We start from the raw sequence: 21,861 nt of genomic DNA, 5'->3' as shown, positions 1-21,861 counted from the left end.
AACTTGGATGCAGATTAACCACGCTTTTCAAACTACTAAATGGTGCATTTTGTGTGAAAACTTTCTATATGAAAGTTGCTCTAAAAATATCATATTAATCTATTTTTCAAGTTTCTAATAATTAAAACTCAATCAATCATACGTTAATACCACCTCGTTTTGCATAAAAAACTTAATCTTCATCTTCATCGTATCTTCATCTTCAGGAGAAAAGAACACCACCTAGATGACATACGATAATGAATGACAAATGGAAGCAACTTCAATTTTTCTATATTATCACTACCTCCGTTTCATATTATAAGTCGTTTTGTATTGTTTTCTAAATCAAAATTATTTATGTTTGACCAAGTTTATAGAAAAATATAGCAATATTTTAAACACAAAACAAGCAAAATATGTTCTATGTTGCGAAGTGAGCGCGTAGCTCAACTGGTTAGGTTCCTTGTGGTGGAACCATTTACGGCTAATTTTTCTTTTAGTGGTAGGTGACGTACCCATCGATACCGATACACCCGTGGTGACTTCATCAATTTCAAGATATGCCGACCCAGTCTTTCGGAGGTGCTCATAGGGGTAGGCAACGTACCCGTCGATACTGAGGCACCCGTGATGACTTCGTCAATCTCAAGATATATCGGCACAATCTTTCCGGATATGCGCATAGGAGTAGGGTGTACGTATGTGCGTTCATAGCGATAAGTGTATGCGCGTTGTGAACGCTTGTGTTTGTACTATATTTCTTAAAAAAATGTTCTATGTTAAATGTAATGAAACTAATTTAGTGCTACAAGTGTTACCATATTTTTTTTATAAACTTGATCAAACTTTCAAAAAGGTTTCTCAGAAAAATTGAAGCATCTTATTATAATAAGAACGGAGAGTACTGTCAAAGATATTTGCGGTGGTATTGGTTATGCCACTACCACTACTTTTACACGTTTTACAATTTAGTTCCTGACATTTTTATATTATATACTCCCTTAATTTCATAGTATAAATCATTTTGACTTTTTTTTCTAGTCAAACTTCTTTAGGTTTGACAAAATTTATGGAAAAATTTAGCAACGTCTAAAATGCCAAATTAATTTCATTGTACGTGTCAGGGTTATGGATACCACATATCTAATAATAGTTGACTAAATCTCGGCAGGACCTACCACATACTATGTCTTATACGGAAACAACCTTCGGATATAGGAGTACTTCCGTATAAAGAAGGATGAATAGAGTTCTACATGGAAACGACAAGGACTACTCAGATTATATCCATATTGGTTTCCCTAGTTTTACTTGAAGGGGACACCTATGGGTATAAATACAAGGCCCCCTAGGAGGAGAGGGGACACGGAACAATAGATCAAGACACAAGATCAACATACAAGCCAACATATGTCAAGACAAGACGCCGGATATCGACTTCAGAGATAAGCATGGCTAGTCCCCTACGGTGTCTACGGATACTGTCAAGAGAGACATAACGCTGTTTTTGATCTTGCCGGATGCAGATTCGAGGAGGAAGGCTACCCTGTTGTCGACTACGAGTTAGCACTTCAGACCGCTAAGTCGACAACAGATAGATAGGCTACCCCAAATATTGTACTGGTGTGATTATGGTGAATAAGAGCAACGACCGATTTCGGCCAACAGGAGTAGGTTATTACCTGATAATTCAGAGGCCCGAACCTGTATAAAAATCCTCGTCCCCATCTCTTTTATCTCAATCTCGCATATATCCTAGTACCAACGATCCTCATACTATGCAAATACCGGAATCGCGACATCAAACATCGACATCGACAGTACGTAACATTGAATATATTTTGTTTGTTTTGTATTAAAAATATTGCTATATTTTTCTATAAACTTGAAAATTTTCATGTTTGACTAGAAAAAATTTCAAAATGACTTATAGTATAAAACAGATGGAGTAATATTTTAATATTTTTTGAGTCAAGTAAATAACATATATTTAATAAGTATGTGGGCAAAGCAAAGTATGGTCATTTTGCTAGTACAATAATAGAGACTACAATAAACAATTAGTATGTAACACCATCTTTTATATAGCAAAACAAAAGAAGAATAAAAAAAATCAAATTAGGGAGCAGAACAGTGCTCCCCATACTTGTAGAAAATCGGAGTGTGTATATATATATACACGTGTCACCGCCACCACTAACCTCGTCACCGCCTCCCTCAATTCCACCTGGCGTCGCTTTCCTCAACCTTCATAAACATTGTTAGTACCGCTAGCCTCATGTTCACTTGTGGATATCTCTCTCAAGGTCAAATTGGTTCGTAGCCATGGAACTCGTACGCCTTATTTAAAGTTTTCAAAAATTTTATTGCCATTAGGATTTGATATTATGACTTTTTCTTCAAGTCTTATTTGAATATATTTTATGTATCTAACTGTGTGGTGAAATTTAAGGAGTAACTACATAATTAATTTCTATAATTTAATTATGATATAGGTCTTGATTATATTTTCCTATGCTTTCACCTTTTAGGAGGTCGAAAATATAGACGTAAGTTGAATTCAGATTTTTCTTGGGTGGATAAAAAATAACTTTTAGATTTTAATTTTTGGGAGATAAAATTCGGTCGGTAGCGAGTACGTTGTCAGTTGGAAGTAACCAATATGTTTTTTTTTTGTTTCGTTTTTTATATTCGGGCCATCTCATAGATGTGTTTTATATACATATATATACGTATGTTTATAGGGGTAAGTATATACACGAGTAAATGGAGGATGGAGCGCTTGGCCCAATATTTATTGCCAGCAAGATCGTACTGTGTTTTATAAGCAATCAATTTTAGTGACAAACTCGATCGGCAGAGTTTTTGCAATAAGTAATATAAATTTCAATTGAAGGACTCCACATTTTTGTTTTCCACTGCACTGACATCATTTCCTTTCACCCGTTACCACTTACCAATAATCTGTATATGAACTTTTTCGCACTCTTGTTAAGTCCACTGTTTTTACCAACTAGGAATAATAACGACATGGTCGAGCATACAGAATTTCAACAGAGAATAAAAACACTTAAAACCAAAAAAAAATCAATAACTACAAGAAAATATCGGGAAAACACAAAGGTTGAGGGATCTTCGAACAAAAGATATATATAATTTATTGTGATTCAATCATTGAGAAATCGTGATATATTAGATATCAATGTGAACAGGGACACATTAATTCCAATTCAATACATACTAATACATGCGGAACTTTAGAGAAACCAAATTATCAAAGTACTACCTGATTGTTACTTGCGCTCCTCACTGCTGCGAATTGCAATCCCTAGCAAATATTTTTCAACTTAATTTGGCTTCTATCTTGATTGATTTGGTTGGCTTGAGTCATAGAAGGATTGTAATTCCAATAGGATCTGATTTGCCCGTCTGCTCCACAACTATGTCTGGCACGAGAATGAGGATTAATTTGCCGTTTGTACGATGCAAGTTAATATACCAGTCCTTATAACCCACCTGCTACAGGCAATACAAATAGAATTAATATATATGCACATTAGAAACCATTATTACATATAGTTACAATTAATATAGACAACTTTTTCATACCAGAGAACAACGGCAGTAGAATGCAGTCAGATAGGGCGTTAACAATGACAATATTGTTCTTCAATTTTTGCCTGTGCTAATCCTGATGCATGCCATCAACAGCATTGACCGGGACAATCTCGAGTTCGCCATTTCGAGAAACAGCATTTTGTGGGAAAATCTCATGCTCACCATTTTGAGAAAGCACGATCATATTGGGATGCTCACTGCTTTCTTTTCTCATTTTAGAAATTGTATCCTGTACACTAGCACTGCTTTGGTAATGTACCAAGTACCGGAGGATAACCTTTGTGAGACATGGTAGGCATGTAATACCTGAAGGAATTTTACCCGCTGGGCCAGCATAAAGCTTCAGTTCGAGGTATTGCAGACTTGGCATAGCTTCTTCTTTAAAGGTTACCCAAGGCACACGGCAATCAAATGTGAAACCATTTAGTTTGCTGAAACTTGCTTCCTTTGTGATTTCTAGTTGTTTTATTGGCATGTGAACCTGTGTTAACACAAGTCTCTGCAGGGAGCTCATCTTGCAAAGTATCTTCATATCACTCTCTTCTAGGCTGCAAACCCTGATATCTAGAAGGGTAACATCGCTGAATTTATCAATCCAACCAGGAACACTCAAACATCTTCCGGCCAACTTCAACTTCTGAAGTTTAGGAGGATTCTGGAGTGCAGGAACTTCGTTGCCCAAAATGAAATCACCATAAATTGTCAGGGATTCAAGATTGCTAAATTTGAACATAGAATTCATCATACGAAGATTCCACTCCATGTCCTTGGTCCCGTCATAGCACACTACTGAAAGCTTCGTCAGCCCTGTCAAACTACTAAGCTCCCCCATGAAACTTGCTGAGCATTGTGTTGAATCGATGGAACCCAGCACCTTTAGTGACTTTGAAGGATTACCTCCCACAGGGAACTTAACTCCACCGTGAAAACCACTTTGACCAAAAAGCAAACACACCAATTTAGGAAGTTGAACAAGTTCCTTCGGTATCTCTTTGACCTGTGTATGCCTTACATCCAGAGTCTCCAAATCAGGCAACTTCCCAATTTGCAGTGGGAGTTCTGCGATTCCAGTTTGGGTTACAGCCAGTGTCTTGAGACATCTTAGATTCTCAATCTGTGGAGGTAGCACAGTTATTCGTGTTTTCTTGAGACTTAAGTACTGCAGCAGGATCATGCGGCATATATCATCCAAAGTAGAGTTGTCCACATTCCAGCAACCTTCCAGATCTAACACGTGCAGGTGCTCCAAAAGCTTAAAAGAAACTGGCTTTGCATAACCACATAGAGTTATGGAGCGAGCAAGCGATAGACTCTTAGGTTTTTGATTTGAATCTCCTGAATCCGAAATAATCTGAATATCACCTTTATCAATCGAAATTCTTAACTTAGAACAGTGAAATGAGAGGCGATGGATAGGCTCCTTGCATGATATCAAAATATTTTCCGATAGGAAGGTAGCAAAATTCCTTTCTCGTGCTATCTGCCTAAGAATGTGGTGCATCAGAAATTGGATTTCATAGGTTTACTCCCCAAAACTATTGTCCACTTGCTGAATCACATTCCTATTGATTAGTTCCTCAAAGCAATTATTCACCACTCCGTTAATACTAAGCTCATCATCTTTAAGGATAATTCCTTCAGAAATCCATTTCCTAGTCAAAATATCTCTCTCGATCTTATGATTGTCTGGTAATGTACTTAAGTACAACGAGCAAGCCTCCAGAGTTTGGGAAGGACCACAGCAACTGAGGAAAAGAGCAATTTTCAATTTCTTCCAGCTAGGAAAATTCTCAAGTTCAGAATACAAAGAACTCATATTGATCTTCTGAGACTCAGTTGTGACTGATTTGTTGCGCAGAAATGAGCCAATACATTTTAGTGCTGAAGGCATACCACCAAACATTTTCAAAATTTCATCAAAAACTGGTGCATCCAAGCAACTGCCCTCATGGCCCAAAATTTCCTTGAGAAACAATGTTCTGGAGTCATGGTGAGCAAGAGGCATGACCTTATACGTCAAATTATTCTGGCCAGAGCTACATGTTTTGGCTATGTTGTTTAGACGAGTTATAACTATCAATCTGCTACCACAATTGACATCAGGCAAGGCATCCTTGATAGTCTTCCAATGTTGCATATCCCATAAATCATCAATTACAATGAGATAGCTGTCAATACCACCCCAAAAGAGGAACAACTGTATTAAACTTAGCACAAGAAGTAAGAAGGAAGCTTGGTAGAAGTTGACACAGCCAGTCAGCAAGAGCAGAAAGCATTAGCATACAATTTGGACAAAAGGTACTCCCTCCATCCACAAAAGTTACACATATTACTTTTGTCATCAAGAGCAAGGAGAAATTAAATCATCTTGGATGTTACAAAATCAAGGAGTGAATGCAAGCATGCAACCAATGAGTATTTAGATGACTCCTTGGGTTCTCAACAAACATTTAATTTATCTCTTCATTTAAGTCTTAAATGCATAAAGACTACAAATAGGAACAACTTATTTGGAAAAACTCAAATGTGCAATATGTCTAACTTTTATGGATGGAGGGAGTATTTAGAAGCACAAATAACCCTAAGTGACAAACTACAAAAACAATAGAGAAACCACTAGTTAATTCTCACTTTTAGGAAACAAGCCATCACTAAATACAAATTCAGGGATCATCACTAGAACTTTTTTCTTGAAGTTTTGTTAATTATGAATATGTGATCAAATATAGGAGGAATAGTGCCTAGGAAATTATGAAAGGTGTGGGGTGGGTGTAAAACCCCACCAATCCATTACTCAAGTTATCCAGTTTGACTCAGATATGGGTGTTTATTATTCTTAGTTACATCGATACTTGGTTCCACCAAGATGTCCTAACTCCTAAGGTCTTTATTTCTCCTTGGTATCCTATAGCCTTAGTTCCTCCCAGGTTGCCCTACAGTCTTCGTATTCTATAAGTACATAGACCAATTAGAGTACGGTGCACAAATGGGCCTTTGAGACCTCTGGACTTGTATGAATTATTGAATGGGGCTGCTATATCATGGGATCCCGTCTGGACAGGATGATACCAGGTAGATATCACATTCTAATACTTGTCGGTATCAGGTTATACCTATGAGGCATCAGTTGATATTTGCGCAGTATCAGATGATACCACATAGGTATCACCCAATATCCGGTGGTATCAGGCCTGATACCGACGTTATCAGGCTGGTTCTTAGGTATCATACTATACCTTGCCTCTCCCTCTCTCTCTCTCCTACTTCAACTCACCAATTCATCTTCTTCTCTTCACCACCAAACAATTCCTCCCTAAATTTATCCCCTTCCTCCTCCTTCAAGAAAGCCAAGAACAAGAAAGAGAAAAGATGTTTTGTGGTCAGGTCGATTAACCTATGGATGGAAGACAACATCTCTATGCCTCCGCCGACCTCCTAACCTAAGCTTCCATGCTGTCGCTACTGCAGGTGGGGCCAACCAGAAGCAACAAGTCCTCTCCCTCATCATCAGTGTCGGGGCAGCATTAGATGAGGCTGTGGAGGAGGGGGAGGGGGAGGGAGAGGCGGAGGAGGCGGCACACGACCGCATGGAGGCTCGACGGCCGTACGACTGCAACGGGGGCTCCAGCGTCGACGTTGATGCCATTCGCTCTGCATCTCGCCTCCTTCTTCGATACCGTGTGGGGATCCTTTTTTTTTCTTTCAGGCATGTGGTGGGGCGGGATGCCAGTTGATAGCTTTCTTGTTATTGAACTAATTGGCCACTCTTCTCCACCAACGCTTGATTTTCAATAATGGTGGTGTTATTCCCATAAGTTGGTTGGTGGTCTCCATGCAAGAGCTCTACGCCGCCATTGTAGATGAATGCGGCACTTGGCAGGCCACAGGACTACTCACCTTGTCCGGAGATAATCTTAATAGGCTGGCTTAGCGGGTATAATCTGTAAGGTGAGCCATGCTAGAGGTTGTGCCAGCTTTCCTGGCTGAGTTGTTTGTTGTAATGATCGAACTAACACCCTTCCTATCTTAATATACTTTGGCCAGCTTCCGCTGGCCCAGGAAAATAATAAAACTAATTAGCAACTAAAGATGCATATTGGTTGTTATATAACCTCATTTTTATCATGCGAAATCTCATATAATCAATTTCATAAGAAATAATAAGGTTGAACAGAAAACATAAACAAATACAAGGCATGCAGTAATTTTCAGGCAGGTCTTGTGAGAAAAAGGACAGGCCAAATTATCAAATGATATTAATTTTAATAAATGTTTATACCTCTTATCCTTTAGGTCTTGTCCAATTTGAGTAATGACTTGATTCTCGTTCAAACTAGCTGGATACTTCCGCAGGCCAATTTGGTCCAATATATCAAATAAGACCCTTGTCATATCAGGCATCTTGGACACTGTCACAAAAGCATGGCTCTGAAATTCTTCTCGAAGCATTCGATACACCTTGGATGCAAGTGCGGTTTTACCAATTCCACCAATTCCAAGCATAGATAGAACCTTGAGTTGCAGCACAGCTCCGTCCTCACCATGCTTCAGAAATTTCAGTAGTACATTAATTGGGCCATTGGTACCAATGAGCTCCGGTTGGCCCTCTGAATCGGGGTATGGTGAGTGAGGAACAAGCTGCGGTGCAAGCTTACTCTGCTCTCTGATGCTTAAAAGGTGCCCAATGCGATTATTTATCTTGTCCATCAACTGACCAACTTTTTTGAAAACATCGACATAGCTTGACCTTTTGACAGGGTGCTTCTGTGACCCCTCTTCCTGCAGTTGATGAGCATAATACAAGTACTTCTCCATTACATCCTCAACAATGAAGGCCAGCCTCCTCACTGTGGCAATCCAACTCTCATCTAATGGGTCACCAAGGTTGGCTGTGCCTATGTGATTTTGGATGAAATCATTGGTGATATCCAATTGCTCCTGTATTTGTTTGATCTTTTCCAGCAATTCCTTCACAACCTTATCCTTTTTAGATAGCTTGGACATTGCGTTGTTGAATGAAGCTCCAGTCTCTACACAGGTTTCAATCTTTGACATCGCAAGGGCTATCGCTTCAGACATCTTGTGCACTCTTTCTCAGTGTGGCTGCTAGTTAGTCTGCTCTGCACCAAACAAGTAACAAACAAAAAATTGTCATTGAAATATGCAGTGGAACAGGAAAATGTTGAAAAGTACTCATCCACATATGTAGTAGTCGAAACAAAATATCCGGATCACAAAAACAAGCTGAACTTTTGCGCGCATTAGTAAAGCAAATCTTGAGACACCGTAAATCTCCATTTTACTTAACTGAAATCTGAAGCCTGTTCGAAAGGCACCCGTGGACCTGATAACCTAACCTGAATCTTGTCTGAAAACTATCCCCCCGGATCCATATGGTGTGAAATTTATCGTCTGAAATCATAGTTCCCAAAGAAATTTGTCCCAAATCCCATGAATTAAATAAATTCGTTCTTACTCCATCACTGCCGGCGAGCAGGGCGCGATGGCTCCTAACTTAGAGCGACAGCAAACGGGTGGTAAACATGAAGAGTATGATTTTAACAAATTGAGGTTTAGAGCAGCAAGAAATCCACCAAACGGAAGCAATACACTATGATCAAAATGCGAGAAAAACGCCCAAGCGAGTGTGAGACGCCAAAAAAAAAAAAAATCCCTGACGAACAAGATTGGGGATTGGGGATCTTAATGTAGGGACCCTGATTAATTAGAGGAAAAGGATGGATGCTTACTTGCGCACCTGATGATGCGATAGCAGATCTCGTGGACTCGCAGGGGGGAAGTGCCGGTTGCAAGAGATGGCTAGCAAGAGAGGATTGCTGCTGCCACCTGCCAAGTGCGAACTAGTATAAAACAGTTGCAGTTTGTACTGGGAAAAGCAGGGAGATCGACAGACTCGAGGAGAAGAAAGAGTCGATCTGGGCTCTGGGCCCCGCCCAATAGAAGGCCTGCCAAGTCCATCTGGGCTAAAACCCCTGCAGACAAAAAACAAAAAGAAAAACGAATCATATCTCACTATAAAAAGTTACAACCTAATGAATACTAAAACTTAATATACAAAGATGGCAGATCATCATTCACTAACAATTATTACATCTTAAACATCATACAAGCATGCTATATTATCTATAATTCTATAATTCATTAAATTTTAGAGCTTTAAAAATACAAGCATGTTAAATCATCATCCCACATAATTCACATGATATTCAAATATATTTTTCCATCATTTTTTGTAATATCCTATATACCTATATAGTTAATGCTATTTTTTGTCTTATTAGGCCATATCATCTCAATTGTTTTTAACCTTAGATAATTAATCTATGGTCTAAATTACCTACCTCCTTTTTTTTCTCTCATAAAGCCACATCACATTACTTTTATACTATTTAAATTATCACATACTATCTCAACTTATGTAAGTTTATGTCGTCTAATTATTTTACACATTATTTTTGCTTATTGCTATCATACTAAACTCTCGCAATAACTCACAGGGTTTCACTTAGTAAGTTCACTATGAGTGTATTTGGTTGCTCACGTCTCTCTAGCCTAGCTCATCTCTCTCGTCGAGACTGAGTTTGACCTAGTTAAGGGCATACACATGTAGTTGTTTGGTTGATTGCATCGGTTTAACTTGGCTAGCATGAGAGTTTGTTAGTTTGTTTGGTTGCTTGCATGATAGATATAAAATGAAAGAGATTTTGTTTGACTGGTGATATATATGAATTTGAGTGCAGTTACCTCCTCATTTGGTTGGGTGAGGTTACCTCTCACGTGAAAATATAGAATTTAACCGGCTAGTGCCGAGTAGATAAACAATTTATCACATGAAATAATAATAATAATATTGGAGCTTAAAATCTCTGTAGCATTCTCTACCTAATTACCGAAACTCTTTAATATGCATTATAAACCGGTGAAAAAGAAAAAAAACAGAGAGAAAAGTACTCCCTCTATTCCATAATATAATGCATAACTATTTTTCTTAGATGTTTGATAATATAAAGCGTGCATTCATGCATGCAATTAATTAGAATCTTTTCTCCACTAAATTATTATTATTATAGCTTTTTCACTCGTAAAATATCTAATTCCATTGGGTGCATGCATTGTATTGGTTTGGATGATTCAAAGAATGAGATGATAATAATTATTTCTTAGTCTTTGGGTTAAGGATGGTTATGTCTTATATCTTGGAACGGAGGAATGGAGGGAGTACACACTGTTGGAAAAATGGTTTGTAGTCCCGGTTTGCAACCCCTTATAGTCCTGAGTAGCAAACCGGGGTTCAAATACCCGGGACTAAAGATCTGTTTTGTTTTTTTATTTGCATGCCCCTGTTTGCTGCATGTTTATATATACTATGCATATATATGTTTCAATATATCTAAAGTAGTGAAAAAAGTAAAGTTTTTCACTACCAGATTGCGCCACGTCATAAAAAAAACATAAGCCATCCGATTGCCCCTACAGATGATGTGAGCTGTTGGATTCATTGATTGGCAAAATCTATTCTAGATCCTTTGTAAAAATTCTTTCGCAATAAGATCCTTCCACCTCCCTAGTCTTACCATTTTTCATTTTCACCCCTGCTACACCATCTCGGGAGGCCGCCTCCCCTTCCCTGGTCACTGCGCCGGATTGTGTGCTCCGCGCTTCCGCTGCTGCCACTCGGCTCGCCTCCTCCTCCCCAATCCCATCACCGCTTCCTCCGCTCCCATCCTCCCCGCTGATGTGAATCGTCCTCCCCCCATCTCCAATGCCGCCATGTCTCCTCCCAATCTCCACCACATCAATGGGGAGAGGTAAGAAGAAGAGCCACCGGCATCGAGAAGGACGAGGATAGATGTACGGGGACTGGCCGGTCGAAGACGCCTGCGGTTGGAAGCAAAGGAATCCATACCTCCCCCTTTCTCCGCTTCCACCTCCCCCTGCCCTATTCCTCCTCATCCCCATCCCCAACACTACTAGCTATTCATGTGTTTAGAAAAAAAAAAAAGGTTGCTCCTAACATTATATAAATGACTGGTGTATTGCTATATTTGTGTATCTATATATGTGTGTCTAACGAGCAAAGCTGCAGCAAGCAGGGGAGTGGAAACCTATAAAAGATAATTCTACAAGGTGATTTGCTTAAGCTTAAATGAAATTTGCCCACTAAAGATCAAATGTATTTGACTCTAAGTACCCATTTAGCTTCCGGTTTGCTGTGAAGGGTGTATTCACTGATTAAGAATGGATTCTGATGATTTATGAAGCAAATAATAAAGCAATCAAATATTGTATTATCAGGTATTTCTTTTTCTTGATGTTATGAGTTTTAAAGCAGGAATTGAAATGACTGTAATATTGATTTGCGTTATTTGTCTTTACCCAAAGTGACAGTTATGAAATAAATGTCCTTTCAAAATTTGTGGTTTCATTTTTTATTCAACTTGCTACCATGCATCTAGGGTATGAATCATGAACATTAGTACTTCTTGAATGGTAAAAACTGGATAGCAGTTGTTGAGGAATAATATTGTTTGATAGAACAAGAAATTTATTGTTGTTGACTGTGTCATCAAATCAAGTCCTTTTTATTTTCTTCGCACAAATTCTATTAAGAAAGCATTTCAATTGTGCCTCCAAAGATAATTTTCGAAGTTTCTAGAAACCACCCAAACTTTTGTGTATATACCCATTTAATCAAATTGGAATGTTGTATATACCCATTTAACCAAATTGGAATGTATCTACTCAACCTTTTGTTTTTTAGCTATGATTCCACTGGTTTAGCAGATGACATCTGAACATACGTCTCCAAATAAATGGTATTGGGATCATCTTTTTCACAGGTTAGATACTAACCATTTCATACTGAACGTTTTGGCTTCACTTCCCCCCCAAATATATACTTTGAATCCTATGATAGAAACACCCCCAAATGATGGTACAGATGCAACAGGTGCAATTATCTCCCCAAAGGTAAAACCGTAAAAGTATCTCTTCTGTTAAAATTTGAGAGTTTTGGAACTTGCAGAGATCCTACCAACAAGGAAGCTGGCACCATCCAAACCAGGAAATATTTTTCTCGGTACCAAAATGTACAAATAATCTCAGAACTTCAGAGACGCTGATTCTAACTTTCTGATATGTGTTCAACCATGTGGATTGCTTATCAACTTCAAACTTATAATGCTTAGTATAGTAGCATACTATGTAACAACCTGGAAGTGAAATTCTACCTACATTTAGGTTGCGTCTTGTGCAAGCATGATAATTATTATTATTAGTCAACTTACTTTAGATTTAATATTTTGTTGGCCCAATGGTCTAATGGTGCCATTATAAATTTCACGAGAAACTAATGGTTGATTTCACGTAGATTCAGAATTTACTAATTGTTTGTCCAGTCCCTTTCAATGTCATAATTAAATTATTGTGTATTTTATGAGAAAATATTGTGGAATAAGCATGTACTAGCCACTGGATGAGATGACTGAACTTTGGAAACCAAAATATCTTCAACATGGTACTTGAACCTTACTTGCAAATATAGGTTAGTTCTAACTAACTATTTACCAAGTCCTATGTTTTTTTAAGAAAAATAAATTTAGAGTTAATCCTATTATCATATTATGGTCTACGTTTACGGGGCTTATATGTATACTGGGCTTCCTTTACCCAGCCAGCTCGCCTATAGAAACGGCGAAAGGAACCAAAAGGTTTGCTCCTATGTTGCGGTTGTGATGAATGCCAAGCCCTTTGAATCTGTCATGTTCCAGGTTGTGATTTCATAGAAACCAGAAGGTGTCCCATTAATTTTGAGATGCATGGATCAGATTGTACTCTTATCCGGTTATGAGATGCAGATTTAACAATAGCGCTGTGGCAAGCATGGAACAAGATGGAGCCTGAAGCAAAATTCTCAAAACATCTGTTGAAGTCAATTTCAGGGTCATCTTTTTATGCGAACTAGGAGCAGGCTTCTAAAGATGCGAGACATGAAAATACAGGAAAAATTGGATACCCCTAATTGAGGGAAGGGACAATTTCATAATATGATATATAATGACCCATAAATATAGAGCTTTTCTACAGGTATCTAAAGTCATGCAACGCACGACCAAATGGCTAGTCTAAAGTAATGAAAGAAGTAATCTTTCTCGGCCTCTCATTGGGCCACGTCATAGAGAAAGCTATGACCGTTCGATGCAGCATTCCGATAAGCGAACATCGTCGGATTAGATCAGCAACATTTTCAAAAATAGCCCTTCGAGAAACTTCTCTCAACTTCCAGTCCTCCCACTCAAGTCTGCGTATTTTCATTTTCCCCCTCTTCCCTTCCGTTCGTCGTCGCCTCCGCCTCCGCCTCCTCTCCTTCCGCCGCCACTGCCATCTGCTCCTGCCATCGCTGCCTCTCCCCATCCTAGCGCCACCACAGCCTCCATCTCCTCCTCTCCTCTCCTCTCCTCCAGTCCCCGCCACCACCACTCCAAACCGTCACCGCCGCCTGCTCCTCCCACTCCGTCGCCTCTTCCTGCTCGCCATCCTTCCCTTTCTCTGCTTCCACCTCCGCCTGCCCCTAGCCACACGCCCACACCCCCTCCTCTTCCTCCTCATCCCCAATACCAACACAAACACCTCCTCCTATTTGGGCTCGATTCGGCAATGGCGGGAGGTATGGCTTGATCCAATGGCAACCCACGCGGAATGTCACTTGGGGATCGCTGCCTCCTCATCTCCCGCATCTCCACTTGAACGCCTCTGACTCCCCAGGACCTCCTCTGCAGTGCCTCTTCTTATCCTTCTCCAAGGACGATTGCCAATGGAAAGACAAGAGGTCCCTGGAACTACACCATTATAGAAAGTCTGTGGTGACTGGTGAGTATCTGTACTTCTACCTCTCACGGTGTTCATGTGGGTAGAAGTTCAACACATGTATGTCCTAAACTGCTAAATTGGAAACAACAGTACTTATCTATTCATTTTTGTAATGATATAGTTACATAATTATGCCTCAAAACCTAGAAGACTAAAATCTGAAGTAAATTTAGACTAAAAGGTGATCAATGAAGTGCTTAAGCCTCTTTTCTATTTTCAGCTTTTGAGTGGACAGATTTCATTTAAGGGGACTGTAAAAAAAAGATAGCATCCTATCAAATTGTAATGTATTTATAGTTTTTCATTTTCAACAATACATTAATATAGTTTGTTATTTTAGTCACATTGTGATTTATCCCTGAAATAGAAAAGCCAGGCAGGCTGTTGGTTCATGCTGTTCAGAAATTGGAGTCACTGCAGGGATGCATACCTAGACAAATGAAGCTCCTCAGCTATCACCACAGGTTCTATTATGCTTTAGCTTTTCTTAGCTATTACAAAGGAACACTAAGTTTCAATGCTGTAACATTTGCCCTGTGACCTGGGTCATCGGTGGGAAAAGTATGTGTGAATGCATATAAACAAATATATAGGGAGCATGTAAGCATTTTGATTTAAATTTGACCTCTCTGCTTTTAACATAAGAGTTACAATTATAGATTGTGTCATTACATAAAAACGATCTGTTATTAACATTTTTTTTGTCAAACTAAAATCATCTAACAATCTGATTGCTAAACTAAGGGCTATAATTATAATGTGATAAAAATAATAAGATATATAGAATCATATGCAAGTTGATGCTTCAGATAGCACTTTATTATGCTGAAATAGATGAGTGTCATGAAAATTTGTGCATTTCTTTTTCTTGGTATTGTACAAGGAAATCTTTGTATGTCTAATAACTTAGCGCTGTTATTGCCTCAAGTAAATCTACCAAATTTTATGTCATAAATTATTTCCTTTTGGGATCATAGCAACAAGAGCTGAGGTAATATGGGGACAAACAAAACTTTAGAGGAAACAACAGTCAGGAGCCAAGGTCCTGGTTACTAATGACATTGCAATGGAGATGATTATTTTGGCCTCCTTATTGTAAGAAAGAAAGTGGTAGGGACACTGTGATTGCATTTGCTTGGCTATGATATTTATTAATATGATTGCATATACATAACCTTATTTGGATCTGTATTCTACAACTTCAGACTGCACATATGTTACTTGAAATATGTTTCAGACTTCTGTTTCCACCAAACATCCCTCAATTATAGGTTAAGTTATTTGCGTTCATCGACCGCTAAACCGGTATGAGCATCCTAATTTCTAAAACCAACGCAAAAAACTGAATTCATACATAGTATTACGGTGGTTTCGACTTATGTGGCACCTATATGGTTTGTTGACTGGTTTTCATCTCATATAACACCTACGTGACACTTACATAGCTCCAATTAAAGTAAGAGAGAATCTCTTATATGCCACTAAAAATTGGTCTGATCCCTTATATGCCACCAAAATTTGGCTCTTCCTCTATATGCTATTGGTCTAAATTTGTGCACCCTCTTATACCACTACCGTTAGTTGACTATGTATTGACCGTTAACCATAAAGTAAAAAAGACGTATTTGCCCTTTTGATTTGTTACATGTCCTATACTCAGAAGGGTAAATACGCCTTTTTTTACTTTAGAGTTAACGGTCAACCCACAGTCAATTGACGGAAGTGATATGAGAGGGTGCGTGAATTTGAACCAATGGCTTTTAAGGGAAGAGTCAATTTTCAGTGGCATATAAGAAATCCGACCAATTTTCAGTGGCATATAAGGGATTCTCTCAAAGTAAATACGACCTACCACTATAGTACCAAATCCAAACGACCTACACTATAGTTATGCAATCAACTCTTTAACCAAAGTACGGAGATAAATGTTGGAAAAACTCAACCCCCAAACTGCTTGATTATTTTCTCTTCGCATCTGTTAACAACGGAATTTTGCATGAGACTCGGAGAAGAAATAGAAAGATCGAGGTGGATTTGGTGTGGAATCGAGTTGAAATCGAAGTTGGACTGTGCATCGGTTGGACAACATATCGGCTAGACATAGAGTGTGAGTTGATCAAGGTTGATGAGGCCAATGGCCGATACAGCCGATATGGTATGACTTGGGCTCGGCTTGGATCTAGATTGGAATAACCGTCATTACCAATTAGCGATATAGCTCATTTGAGGCAATTTTATCTATTAATTAGGATATTTGAGTCGGTTTGTTAGATATTTGGTAAGAAACCAACGTATATGGTCTTGTTTGTATTCTATCTTTAGAAAGGTTTGAGTCGTGTCTATAATGGACTAAGTTTGTATTCGGGGTATAAATATGAGCCCCTTAGCATTGTAATGCGGGAGATAATCCAATACAACTTCGGCGCATCGCCACCCTTTTCGTTTTTACTTTTTGACAAGTTCGCTTCACAAAAGATAACCCGTCTCGATGGCCTGTGGTATCGGGACTATTATGCCGTTTTAGATATCTTAGTCCTTGTATCATGATCATTGCTATTATATGTCTCTGTTAATCTAGTCTTAGCAATTCAATTAAGCTTTATCAGCTGCTTCTCGCTATAGGGTTTTTGCCGGTATCAGCTAAATCGTCTTGCTAGATAATTAGATTAGCTTAGACATCTACCACCTTGAAAATTAGTCAACGGCTTGATTGTCTAGATATTGTGTTTATTTTCATACTTAGTGTTGCATCAGTACATTCGACCTACTAAGTCGTGTTTAGAACCATAATCTCAAGCATGCTTCTTGATTGCTAATTGGAGTAGCATCGGGGTTTCAGCCGATCTTACCTAATACACATGCTTCTTTATCTGTTTCATGTATATTTGCCATTTATATAGACAAATCACCTAATAGTAATATATCAAGTCTAGGTCATATCGGCTGGGCTATCAATATTGACTATTGACCTCTATTTGATATATTACTATAGTTGATTTGCCTATATAGATCTGTACTAGAGTATTAGCTAGTACATTATCGTTATTGCTCTAAATACTGTTACATCGGCTATTTTAATAATATTTTCTTAAGCTTCTTTATCAATCTTGATAGACAGTGTTACAGCCGATGAGACATATTTAGGGTTTATTATTCTTTGATATATCCAATCCATAGCCGATTTGGTCTAACCCCATCGGCTGAGACCACCAATGATACGCTATCGGCCGATCGGCTATCGGCTAACTAACTCTGCTTTTGTCTTTCTTGCTGACTGCAGGATCAAATCAGCTAGCACGCGCTTGACACACTCGAAGCTAGTCTTGGACCTGCACTGGAGTTAAGCAGATCTCTCAGGCCGCAGTGTTTTCTCATCAACATCACACCTTCAATTTATTTTCGTGTTATTAACAAAACCAACCGTTATCTTTTAATGATTTGATACATCTTCAACTTGGGAAAGCAATAGCATTGTTGACGGTACTTAAGTACCAAATCCGATCATCAAATCCTGTATAAAAGCAAATGGAAGAATACAAAATGGAATACTAATGAGGAACTATGTCACGATCTTCCGATAGGTATTGATAACTCTCGATTTGGTGGAAACTTGACAAACACGATCCGGCTTCCAATCAACACGATCCGATTATCAATCGTGCACTGTCTGGTTGACCTTGCCGAGAGGGCTAATCCCTACATGTGAGTCGAAGAACACAAGCAAGAATAAGGTAGATTGCAACTCAATTTGCAGATGAATGATTAAGCACTTGAAGTTGGGGTTCCACAAACCGAACTAGCGAGGAACCGCAATGGCAGAAATATCTAAGCAAAATTTGACTCTAAATTATGACGATTTCTAAATAAATATGATTTCGGACGTCCTAGAGTTGCCCTAGGGCGGACAACCCCTTAGGCTTAGCCCACGACACAATTACAAAGCTTAAGGCCCAAATCAGATTCGGAATATTGGATGAGGGACGTGGCTTGTTATGCAGATTCCTGACAGCTCGGTAGGAATTTTGACAGCTCGGACTTCGTGTGCTTGCGGATTTATCTGTAGCCGTAATAAATACCAACAAGTGTTACAGTGATTGTGATCTTAGCTACCTCAGGTACGACACTGACGTGTGTAAGGCAAAGAAGCACGCTTTGCGTGTTTTGTGGAGGGCCAGAGAGATGTCCTTAGAGGATTTTTGTTTTAATAGTAGATAGTCTAAAATAATGGTCCACTGGTTTAAGTATAAATTTATCAATATAGATGTCAATTATTTAATTTAGTAGGTACAAAAAATAATGGTGTAAAATTTATTTTTGAATAGCGTGTTATCTTACATTATTGATTTAATGCGTAAAAATATTATGGTGCAAACTTTATTTTTATACATTATAGAGCTAATTTGTTTGTACCTATTTGTAAAGAGTTATATGATGATATAAAGTTGTGATTATTTAAAATTTATTGTCATAAAAAACAATTGTTATCTCAACTATTATATGGAAAAGAGAGGGAAGGAGAGGGAAGTGTGCATAAGTGTGTACCTATGGCAGAGGTGGGATTTAAGTACCTAGAGGAGGAGGAGGAGAGGTGGGACCGGATTATCTTATTTGAGATTAATCTAATGGTTTATAATATTGGACCCACTGATTTAGGTGAAAATCAATGGACATAAGTTTTGTTTTTTCACATACTTTCTAGGATTTTTTTTATAATTTATTAGAGTTCCACATGGAAGCTTAAGAGAGTTTTAACAAAGTTTAATTGACTTTTTGTATATAATAGATTTTCAATTGGTCAATCATTTATCACCATGTTAAGCTTTTGGTGAAGACAACACTAAATATATACCAAGTGATTCTTGCGTTTTGCTGCGAGAATTAGTAAGTAATTTTTAATACATTTTCTTAATAACCGAGCTAGGAGTAAGAAGGATATTAGCTATTAACAACAAATAAAATTGATTTGCTAAGCCATGTTTGAACAAAAATAAATTTAGTATACAAATGACAATCTAAGTCTTGGTCGCGTGATACTCCCTTCGTCTCATTTTAATTGTAGTTGTGGATTTCTGTGTCCAACATTTGACCGTTCGTCTTATTTGATTTTTTTTTATGATTAATATTTTTGTTGTTATTAAATGATAAAACAACAATAGTACTTTATGTGTGACTAATTTTTTAATTTTTTTCATAAATTTTTCAAACAAGATGGATGGTTAATGTTGGACACGGAGACCCGCAACTACACTTAAAATAGGACGGAGGGAGTACCATGTTGTTTTGGCATCCAAAATTCACACATCCCGAGGAAACCGGATGTTCCTGTTTACTAATCCAAATATTCTGGTGTTGGTAGGTCATAAGAAAAGTTTGTATTCTTCACGATTTCATTATGGATTCGACTTGTAAATAGGGTAAGACCTCCCACCTACAAATATAAAGGGTGACAACCAATTGAGATATCCAATCCAATCGACAAAATCAATCTATTACTTTTTTATTTATCTCTTTGCCGTTTATTTTTCCAAACCCTAATTGTTGTCCTAAGTGTAGAGGTCAAGATTATATCGCATGCCTTGCGTCGTGCAACGCATGGGAATGGAATTGTAGCCCTGACATGTGGGGCTCACATGTGGTCATGCGTTGACTTAGTTGGGTTGACCATAGTCAACTCGTCACATCAGTTGAAACCAGGCATAGTACTGCTTTGGCAATTAGGATACTCTAATATTGCAAGTTGAAAGACACATTATATTTGGTATTACATTTTAAAGATGTAATTCAAATTCAATCGTAAAGATGAGAGATCTAAAGCGAACTTAGGCTGTTTTCTTTAGTCTATTTTCTCATTCACCTCACACGTATGATTCCCAAACGGTGCGTTTTTTTTTAAAAAAATATTTTTTTAGGAAAATTGTTTCAAAAGATCATATATATTAATCCATTTTAAATGTTTTTAAGCTAATTCTTAATTAATTATGTGCTAATATGTGCTTCGTTTTACCATTTCTCCTGAACAGACACCCTTAATTTCTTTATTACGTGCGGTCCATACAAGTTATGTCGGAACAAGAACGTGTTTTACTTGCGGCCCGTCTTAGCTGGGCCGGGATGGTATTAAGTTTTAGGGAAAAGTACACCGAAGGTCCCTCAACTTGTCATTGAGTTACAAAATCGTCCCACAACCGCAAAACCAGATACCAGAGGTCCCTCAACTAACAAAACCGTTCGCTTGAGGTCCTCTGGCGGTTTTGAGCCCGGTTTTGTCCGACGTGGCGGGTGAGTCAGCGTGGGCCCCATCTGTCAGGACGCCAGCTCATCTCTCTCCCCTCTTCTCTCCTTCCTCATCTCTCTCTCGCTTTTCTCCAATTCGATGGAGACGCGGGCGACGCGGCTATGCTGACGGCGATGATAAGCGACGCGGCGCCGGTGGGGGGAGGAGCTGCGGGCGGGCAGCGGGGGAGGGGCGACGGGGGGAGGAGCGGCGTGCAGGCTCCCCCGCTGGCCGCCACCCACGAGGCCCACGAGGCGGCGGCGGGGGAGGAGCTACGGGCGGGCGGCGACGCGCGGCTGGCGGCGGGTGGAGCGACGGGCGGAGCGGCGGCAGATGCACCCGCCGCACAGGCCTGCCGGAGGACCGGGCGATAGCGCGGGGAGCGGCCGGCCGGCAGAGCAAACGGGCAGCGGGCAGGCGCGTAGCGAGAGAGGAAGATGGCACCGACAGGAAGCGGGACGGGGAGAGCGAGGACGTCGCCGCTGTCGTCGTCCATGGCCGCAGATCTCGCGCCAGCGCCCTCAACAGTGTGGCCGGCGGGAGTGTGTGAGCGTTTCCCCTCTTCTCCCTTTCTCTCTCTCTATCTGTTTTCTCAGGACGGCAACGGGCGACGCTGTGGGGAGGAGGGCAAGCAGGCCGGTGCGCGCGGCCGCGGGCGGCGTCGTCACCGAGCTTGACCGGCCATCCCCATTTTCTCGCCAAGGAACGTGCAAGAGGGACGGTCACCGTTGTCGGTGAGCTCCCAGGAGCTTGGGGAGTCTGGCGGTGGTGGCTTGCCTCGACCTCCCGACGAGCTAGGCGCCATCGCGGAGGCACGACCCGCGGCTCTTCCGCTGGTTGGAATTGAAGCTGAAGCGGGCGCAATCGCCGAAGGGGACCGCTTCCACATCGGTGTCGGTGTCCTGCGGCCGTGGTGATGACGGCGGCGGGCAACGTCAGCGCCCACACAGGAGAAGCTGGCGGCTCTGGTGGCAGAGAGTGCGAGGAACCGCCGCCCATGCGCCGCTCCTCCCCGCCCGCCCCGCGCTGCTCCTCCCACCGCCGCCTATGCCCGCCGCTTGCGCCCAGCTAGCCAGCTGCTTCCCCGCCGTCCGCTG

At 39.9% G+C, this 21,861-nt stretch overlaps 2 protein-coding genes and 1 long non-coding RNA gene across 9 annotated transcripts; 1 reads left to right on the top strand and 2 right to left on the bottom strand.

Annotated features, from left to right (window-relative positions):
• Positions 1 to 3,106: 3,106 nt before the first annotated feature.
• LOC4351148 (disease resistance protein RGA5-like) lies at positions 3,107 to 9,452 on the bottom strand. 6 transcript variants are annotated; one of them, XM_015760098.3, is made up of 4 exons: positions 9,351 to 9,452; positions 7,880 to 8,720; positions 3,592 to 5,768; positions 3,107 to 3,501 (listed from the first exon to the last, which is right to left on the bottom strand). In XM_015760098.3, the coding sequence occupies exons 2-3, from the start codon at positions 8,677 to 8,679 to the stop codon at positions 5,123 to 5,125; spliced, it is 1,446 nt and encodes a 481-aa protein (XP_015615584.1). In that variant the 5' UTR covers positions 8,680 to 8,720; positions 9,351 to 9,452; the 3' UTR covers positions 3,107 to 3,501; positions 3,592 to 5,122. The 6 variants fall into 6 exon arrangements, with proteins under 6 accessions (XP_015615584.1, XP_015615580.1, XP_015615581.1 ...); XM_015760094.3 differs by having other exon boundaries at positions 3,107 to 3,498; XM_015760095.3 differs by having other exon boundaries at positions 3,107 to 3,498; positions 7,880 to 8,715.
• On the bottom strand, positions 3,668 to 5,101 carry LOC136354239 (disease resistance protein PIK5-NP-like). Its single transcript, XM_066305933.1, has one exon. It carries the CDS (start codon positions 5,099 to 5,101, stop codon positions 3,668 to 3,670), a length of 1,434 nt encoding a protein of 477 aa, XP_066162030.1.
• Positions 9,453 to 13,964: 4,512 nt separating the features above from the next.
• Positions 13,965 to 17,956, top strand: LOC112937014 (uncharacterized). Of its 2 annotated transcripts, XR_010737375.1 has the most exons (4): positions 13,965 to 14,287; positions 14,400 to 14,490; positions 14,858 to 14,954; positions 17,771 to 17,956. It is a non-coding gene; the product is annotated as an uncharacterized lncRNA (long non-coding RNA). The 2 variants fall into 2 exon arrangements; XR_010737374.1 differs by lacking the exon at positions 13,965 to 14,287 and having other exon boundaries at positions 14,350 to 14,490.
• The last annotated feature ends 3,905 nt before the right edge of the window (positions 17,957 to 21,861 follow it).

This window comes from Oryza sativa, chromosome 11 (genome assembly GCF_034140825.1).
Source record: "Oryza sativa Japonica Group chromosome 11, ASM3414082v1".
Lineage (NCBI taxonomy): Eukaryota > Viridiplantae > Streptophyta > Magnoliopsida > Poales > Poaceae > Oryza > Oryza sativa.
Note: the sequence above shows the minus strand (reverse complement) of the source record. Positions and strands in the feature narration are given on the sequence as shown.

What these genes read in the sequence shown, in the direction of transcription:
- LOC136354239 (XM_066305933.1), bottom strand. Translation starts at nt 5,101, where the DNA reads ATGCACCACATTCTTAGGCAGATAGCACGAGAAAGGAATTTTGCTACC.
- LOC4351148 (XM_015760098.3), bottom strand. Translation starts at nt 8,679, where the DNA reads ATGTCTGAAGCGATAGCCCTTGCGATGTCAAAGATTGAAACCTGTGTA. An exon ending in CAAGACCTAAAGGATAAGAG is followed by an intron (nt 5,769 to 7,879) that starts GTATAAACATTT and finishes TGGTATTGACAG; the next exon opens with CTATCTCATTGTAATTGATG.